Source organism: Eurypyga helias, unplaced genomic scaffold (genome assembly GCF_000690775.1).
Source record: "Eurypyga helias isolate BGI_N326 unplaced genomic scaffold, ASM69077v1 scaffold36594, whole genome shotgun sequence".
Taxonomy (NCBI): domain Eukaryota; kingdom Metazoa; phylum Chordata; class Aves; order Eurypygiformes; family Eurypygidae; genus Eurypyga; species Eurypyga helias.
Genome location: NW_010247522.1, coordinates 1 through 7,640, shown reverse-complemented (window position 1 = coordinate 7,640; position 7,640 = coordinate 1). Strand labels below are relative to the sequence as shown.

The 7,640-nt window shown below is 44.3% G+C and overlaps 1 protein-coding gene across 1 annotated transcript; it reads left to right on the top strand.

The window, feature by feature from the left end:
* The first annotated feature begins 532 nt into the window (after positions 1-532).
* Positions 533-2,008, top strand: NPPC (natriuretic peptide C). The gene is made up of 2 exons (XM_010150757.1): positions 533-625; positions 1,706-2,008. Exons 1-2 carry the CDS (start codon positions 533-535, stop codon positions 2,006-2,008), a joined length of 396 nt encoding a protein of 131 aa, XP_010149059.1.
* Positions 2,009-7,640: the final 5,632 nt, after the last annotated feature.

The following is a 7,640-nucleotide window of genomic DNA, read 5'->3' as shown; positions in this document are numbered from 1 at the left end:
GGTTACTCATGCCCTATCATGTCAGGTAATAACAGTTCTTACATAGAGTGTGTGACCCTCATCCCTCTGATTTGGTACTTCAGTGACAAAGGAGCCAGGTGAATGTGTTGTGGATACAATTTTCTTCCTGTCTCACTTTATACTTCTCTCACAATTATTTTTCTCTGGATGGAAAGGAAACGCTTAGCAGTCAACCCAAGGAACACTGAGCTAAGCAAACTGACATTACGGTGGCACCAAGACAGCAGGCTGCAGAGACCTTCAGATTCACAACAACAGAATGATGCTGCACTGCCTAAGTGTAAAATGCTCCTTTTACGCACCATCAGAAAAGAGAACTATTTCCTCCCACCTCCTCCTGGGAGAATGAAAACAGATCAGAACCTCAAACCAATCCTTGCACTGGCAGGAACTCAAAAGGTAGACTTGGGAGGGGTTGGAGGAAGATATAAAGGCTGGTAGCTGGAGACACGGAGCAACACTGAACAGGAGAGACTCAAGGGGAGGAGGAATCAGAGTCCAAAACATGAAGATGAACCTGAAACTTCTTTTTTGCCCTGGATTCCTTCTGCTGCTTATTGTCAGTCAAAACCAGGCAAGGGCCAGGCCCATTTCCAGCTTACAGGTAAGTGACTGGCTGCTCAATAGAACTGAAAGAAGATGATGCTTCTTTAGGACTTAGACACTTCAGATTAGCTCCATTTCTTCCAACCCCAGCTAAAGCAGAAGGAGATACCCACAGACACCATAACAGCAGGAACGCTGAGGTGGGCAGACACAGAGTTATTACATGGAGGGAGACAAAAGTAATTGATTACTGGATTTAAATTTCTCATCACATGAGGCAATTGGAAGCAAAATGGTTTTTTTCTGTGGGGTCAGTTTGGGGATTGCAGACTTAGGGTCATCCTGTGACTGAGTGAAGCAATAAGCTTTTGGAGTAAAAGGATTTTTTCTGGGAGGACTCCTGTCCGTGAGCATGGTCGTGCATGGTCCTCCCTGAAGCCCCTATTTTAAGCTGAAAAAGGAATCAATGGGTTGTACCTGCATGATCTCCCCCTCAGCTCAGTAGTGCAGTATTGCAGTCCCTGCTTATTACAAGTCCCAGAGGTAGAACATAAAAAAAAAGAGAAAGCGCTTGTGTGTGTGTGTATTTGTGTGAGCAGGAATTTCAAGTCATTAGGAAAATATATTTCAGTTACCTGTCCAGGAATCTTGTATTCCCAAATACGAAATAACCTCCCAGTTTGCAAAGAAATATATAATCCTTCCAGCACCAATTTCAGCATGTCTCCTGTCATTGCATCACTTCTCTTATTATTCCGAGGTAAAAACTATTTTTTTCTTGTTTCTTATTCGCTCTTGACCAAGCCTGTTTCATCATCTTTCACAATTTATCCCCCAGCCCAGATTCCCAGCTCCAGGAAAGACTTAACCGGCAGTTTGTCAGCTCAGAGTACGGTAACAGCATAGAGCCTTAGAGCAGTGTTAGCTCAGAGCTGCTTGGTGAGCCAGAAGAAACTAAAGATAAGCATCATCAGCTTCAGAAATCACTTCATACTTTCATCTTTTGATAAATGTTCAAAATAGGTTTCTCCACACTTAGCACTGAGCATGGCTTATATGAAAATAATGACAGAGTTCCCACAACCCTTCATTTTCCTCCTCTCTTCCCACTCCACCATCTACCTTTCCCTTTTTTCAGAGTCTGTCCAAACTGTTAGATGAGGACCTCGAGCACCTCCTGGTCTCAGAAGAGAGAGACAATGAGCAAGACAACATGATCCCAGGTGCCTTTGATCAGCAGGACACTGAATTCCAGTGGATCCGAAACACCAGGGACCAGCCTGAGGGCACGTCCAAGGGTGATAGTGCTGTCCAGAGGTTCTTCAGCAACCTCCTAAGTTTACCCCGTAGCTACCGAGGCAGAAACAAAAAGGGCCTCTCTAGGGGCTGTTTTGGTGTGAAGCTGGACAGAATCGGGTCACTGAGTGGACTGGGATGCTAACTGCTTACTATGGTAAGAGAAAGCCAGAGGCAGGTGGGGTGTGTGTTTGTGTGTAACTTGCATAAATATGCAGAAGAGCAGATTTAATTCAGCTTTAAGAAAACGGTGCCTTAGAGTAAGTTGTACCCTCCTATTGCAAACAGTTTACTAATTTTACCCTCCTCAGAATTCACTGTCATCAGATGTACACTTAAAAGCTGCGAATGCCACATCTCTGCTTTACCTGCTTTCACTCCTTTCTCTGAGTCAGCTGTATGCATTTCATCTTGCCACGGAAGCCAGATCAGGGGGGGTTTCACCACCTCCTCGGGGATGCTTGTGTCAATTCCAAGAAATTCTGAGCAGAACACTGCAGCTGAATCTAGCCCTAGAACAGTAAGAAATCTGTTAATTTCCATGGGTGAAATCCTGTCCACTTCTCTTTCTTTTACTTATTCCTCTGCTTTCTTAACAGGGCTGACTTTGAGGTTTTAAAGGACCGGTTGCCTTTCAGTGAGATATTCAGCCCTTGTTCACATTGGCTCCACCAATCCATCTACTACATGATGTACTGAGCAAACTGCACCCCACCTCTCCCCGAATTACTTGGCCAATAGAATACACCCTTGCTGTACTGCCTATTTGTATCAGAGCAATGATTTGTGAACATCTATCTGAAATATAATTACAAAAGGCATTTGTACTGTTTGTGTACTAAATGTATAAATAAACAAGTCTCGTTATGTCACAGATAATAAACTGTTTTCCATAATTTGGTAAATTTGCTCCAAGCCTTTGCTGTGATTCTTTCATGTATCATTCCTGAAACTGAAACTGTGCCCCAGTTTGCCGTTAGACAAAATCCACAGAATTCAGAAGCATGTCAGAGGGCTGCTTTCTAGTAAAAAGGATGTTATAGCTGCTTAAAAAAAAAAAAAGACACAATCGAACAAGCCCTTCTTCAAAAAAAAAAAAAAGACACAATCAAACAAGCCCTTCTTATTACCAAAAGAACCTTTCAGAAGTTAAGATACTACTGTCTCAACAAAACAGGCAAAAGACTGACATAGCCATCCTCACAAAAGTCTTAGCTGACATCAGTGAAAGCTGTTACTCTGTTTGCTTCTGCCACTGGCAGAGGAAGACAATTGTTTCTTACTCGTATATCTTGTCACCGAAATAAAAAATGCTACCCTCCTTTGAAGAAAATTCAAAGGCACCTACTTTTCCATAGGCAGATCCAGATAGTGCAAAGCATTTTTCCAGAAAAAAAGTCAAGATTATACATGAAATGCATCTGACTGGTTTTATTTTTTAAGCAAAACAAGTGTTCACTGAATCTAACTATGAACAAATCGGAGAACAGCTGCTTGGCAAACATCCTGAGCCAAAGGGATTCTGTACAAAGGCTGGTTTGCCAAGATCATGCCTGTGCTATCCCAGTGTTGATGGGAGCTGAACTCTGCAGGCAGCTCCATGGACATCAGTAAGGCTGCTCACACAGACGTCTGCACTGACAGCCACCAGTGAAGGCACAGCTGTTCACTTCCAGCCTCGTGCTTGGAGTGGACAGATGGCCTACACAGTGGTACTCTTCCCATTTTCTTGCCCACAAGACACATGCTCCTGGAAGAAAATATTCTGGTAATAAACCTACTCCTAACAGGACGCCTGGATACGAACTGCAACACGGAGCACAAAACCTATGCAAAGCAAGTTCATCACGATACCCATAGAATGAAGATGATCCAGGACCTGTTGGAGAGCTATTCAGAGCCAAACTAGAAAAAGCTTTGTACTTTTTTCATGCTATTTTCAACATACAGCTTCCACCCTGAAGCCACAGACTGGCTCTAGGAAGGACATTGGTACAAGCAGCTCCTAAACATGTTTCAACACTTAAGAGATGATTATATAAGACCAGAAAGTGAAAGCACAGAATGATTTATTAATGGATATACTCTTTCCTTCCATAAGGTACCAACAGCTCTCTACTTTCTTGCAAACTTTTACTTTTTCAGCATCTCTTGCACATTTAGAAATTACCTGTCGATGTCTATTCCATCCCCCAGAATTTTTCTCTCCTCAGACCAGTAGTTATGAGGCTACCAACACAAATCCTGAGCAGAAAATTCAACAACACATCCTGAAGGCTTCACTAGTTAACAGTCTTTATTAGGTCTTATGCTGTTGGCTATTTACTCTGTTTAAGCTAACTTCAATAACAAAGCAGCAACAACAGTGAAAATGCTCTAAACAGACACTTGCTGGCAAGGAATGGTCTCATCACTTACTTAGACACTCCTGAGTACAAGCTCTCAAACAGTGGAATGGTCCATGTAACAAATTGATTATGTTCTGTGTTTGCCTAAGCAAAGCAACAAGAAAATAAAGCATTTCACCAGTCAGATGAAGGATTAAAGTGGGGAATGGAGGATGAAAGAATAAATCAGTTCCCAGCGTATTTCACGTATCAGTGGATAGGCTATGCCTGTCTTAAAACTAATGCTGCAGTCTGGGTGGTGTGAACAGCTTTTCTCGATGGAGCCCCATAGACTGCACAGTAATTCATGGGAAAATTCTCCTGGAGGTCTGGAGTCCTGTTGAGCCATATAGATAACACCCTCCCTCGCTGTAGCTTCCATCATACAAAGACCTCTGCCCTGCACAAACACGAGCAAAGAGATTTCTGCTTCATTACTCTAACACCTTCATACAATCAGGAAGAGATTTTCACTTCTTTTCCCTCAATACACAACAATTTACTAACACTAAAAAGCAGCAGACTTGCTTATTTATGGGAACCTGCCAGGAAGCACCCAGCTTTTGTAAATAGAGTCCCTCTCAGGTGTGCTAGCCCCGGGGCTGACCCAGGTGCAACCTATGTGGTGGAGAGGTTAATCCATCCAGCCCACGGAATTACAGTGTCAAACAATGAAGAGCTACTATTTTGTGACAGTTGGTGCTAATGGGAAGGTTACAACCTCCTTCCTAATAACCTTGGGTCTGACAGCTTGCCCTCCATAACCCTAGGAGCAGGCACATTCTTATAGGCATAAAAATTTCCTGGTGTTGAAATTTCAACACTGAATACACTGAAAATCCAGTGAAGGGTAAGTGGTACTGGAGTTTGTTTCCTGAACGTCCTCAGCCTGTTTCCAAACTCAGCTACACTAATGCAAACTATGGGTCATTGAAATTATTTGCAGATAAAATAACAGAGGTCACAGGAGGTTGAAGGCTGCGCTGTGAGGACTTCTGAACAGAATCCTACAGAAGATGAATAAGAAACAGAGAAGAGCTCCAATTCCACAGAGGCTGAGCTGGTAATGTGCCATCCCATCACCTGGCATTTTGTGTGAACATTTTAAAAAGCCACTTTTCAGAAAGCAAGAACAATTTATTTCACATAAAAGGCTCCGTAATTAGATCCCTAGGACTGAAGCCAGGTGTGTTTGTACTTTAGGTAATTTGCTGAGTTCTATTAGCATTTAAATAATCAAAGGTAACCTTTGAAGTTAGCATGCCAGTCAGATGGGGGAAGCTCATCTCTAGCTGTGTCATTTCCATCTCCACGAAGCAGCAGTGCATGAATCTACAGACTAGCATTACAGAGGTTGTTGAGGAGAAAAGCCTGCAATAAAATTCTTCCTACACAGAAAAAACGTACAGCTTTCTCACATGTGTCTGCTTTTTGGGTACCTGTTTATAAGCGATGTTAGGCAGCAATCAAAATTCAGGCTCATCCAAGACTCAAGTCCCCTTGGTTGTCACACAGATCCTATACACTCTCACTGCTTTACCCCTTTCCACTCCTGTCTGGCTTTACGGCAAACGAAATTGAGGATGATGCACATCCTGACCTTAGCTATCTGCTCTTATTCTGTACCAACATAACACTCCCACTGGATGCAAGCTTCCTTCATCCATGTACTTCCAAAACACGCACCTCATTTCTCTGCCAGACTCTTCTGTGCTGTGAGGCTTTGAACAAAACCGCTTACCAACTGTTAAGACTGCTGGATGCAGAGATCATTGTCCCTCACCAGCTGATACCGCTAGTTGGCTTCCAATCTAAGATAAATTATGTCAGCCATAGGTAGATTTGTGGAACAGAAGGGCAAGAAAATGGGAGAAGGAGATGAACAAACATAATGTATGTTATTGCTTGTTCACACAGCACCTAGCAGTAATAATTCCACAATAGCTTGGTTCAAAACCATCTGACTCAGAGGAAAGGCTTTCTTTGGTTTTGCTGAGGTTTAGGACAACCTCTGAAATAAAGGCCCAAGCAGAAATCACTGTATATCAAGTGAAATCAGAGAGATTTATGAGTGCACTGGCTAAACAAATGAGGAGGGCAGAAGGCAGAGACTTAGTGTAAAATTGCTTTCATATTACCCAGGCAGTGACTGAAAGGACCCTGCTGCAGTGGATATCATGGGTTCTGCAGGGTCATGTTGATTTACACCCCGGGACCAGTGGAAATTGTGCTCATTTATAGTAGAAATTTGCCACTCACACAGGAGAAATGCTGAAGGTTTTACTGAAAGTTAATAAGAAACTGCTGCAAAGCTCTGAGGCAAAATAAGAGAAAGTTTCATACAAACAGGCTGCCTGTTAGAGTCACCAAATTGGTAATTCAGACACCTTTATCTGGGGAGCCTAAATCCAAGGAGCTACAAAATCTCTTTCTTTGGGTAAGGCTCCTGGGCTTTCTGGAAAGAACTTTTGTTCCACAGGAATTTCTCAATCCAACCCAAGCTGTGGGGGCCAGAACACGTCATCATTTATGGGAAAGATGGTGGGATATGAGGAGAGGGCTGTGACTGCTGCAGCCAAGGCATGGCTGGAGAGCAAGTAACATTTAGTGCAAAATGGTCAGCTGTATCATTGCTCAAGGCAGACTTAGGCCGCTAAAAGGTTAGTTCCTCAGCTACAGAGGGAAGGGTTTGCCGACAATGCCAGAGGAAGGCAAGAATCACCACTGCATGGACTTACAAGGAAGAAAAATCTCCTCAACCCAAATCTCGGGACATGGTCTATTCACATAGCACAAAGATATGCATACAAAGAAGAAAAAGCTGTTGGGAGCTGCTGCAGACAGGGGAAAATTTCTGATTTCCCCGGCTTCTCTCCCCCATGGAAAAGAAATGATCCATCCTTCATCCCCTTGGAGGGGGCTGGGGCCAGCTCCCAGCTCCCGCGTGCCTGCGGGTGGGAGGCAGAGCAAACAGGCAGAAAGTGCAAGGTCCTTTCACTGCATCAACACCTACCTGAGAGCGATGGAGAGTGGAGGGGGAGGAAATCACGGGGAAAATGAGTGCTGCCAGGAGGGGAGGAGGCGACTCGACTCAACTCCCTCTGAAGGAGTTGGCACACTCGGGGGACCCCCCTCTCCTGGAGGGTCACCTGTGGGGCCAGTTGTAACCAGTTCCCTTATCGAAGCCGGGGGGCAGAGCGCAGCTCCGCGGCTCCTGCGGGGATCTGGCAGGAGGCAGCTGAAATCCCTCCGGGCAGAGAGTGAGGATATAAGGAGAGGCATCCATGGGCAAAGCAGCGACAAGGTGCCGAACCGGGATAGGGTAGGGCAGGACAGACGAGGATGCAGCTCCCAGCTCTCTGCTGCGGGGCCTGGCTGCTGCTGCTGGTC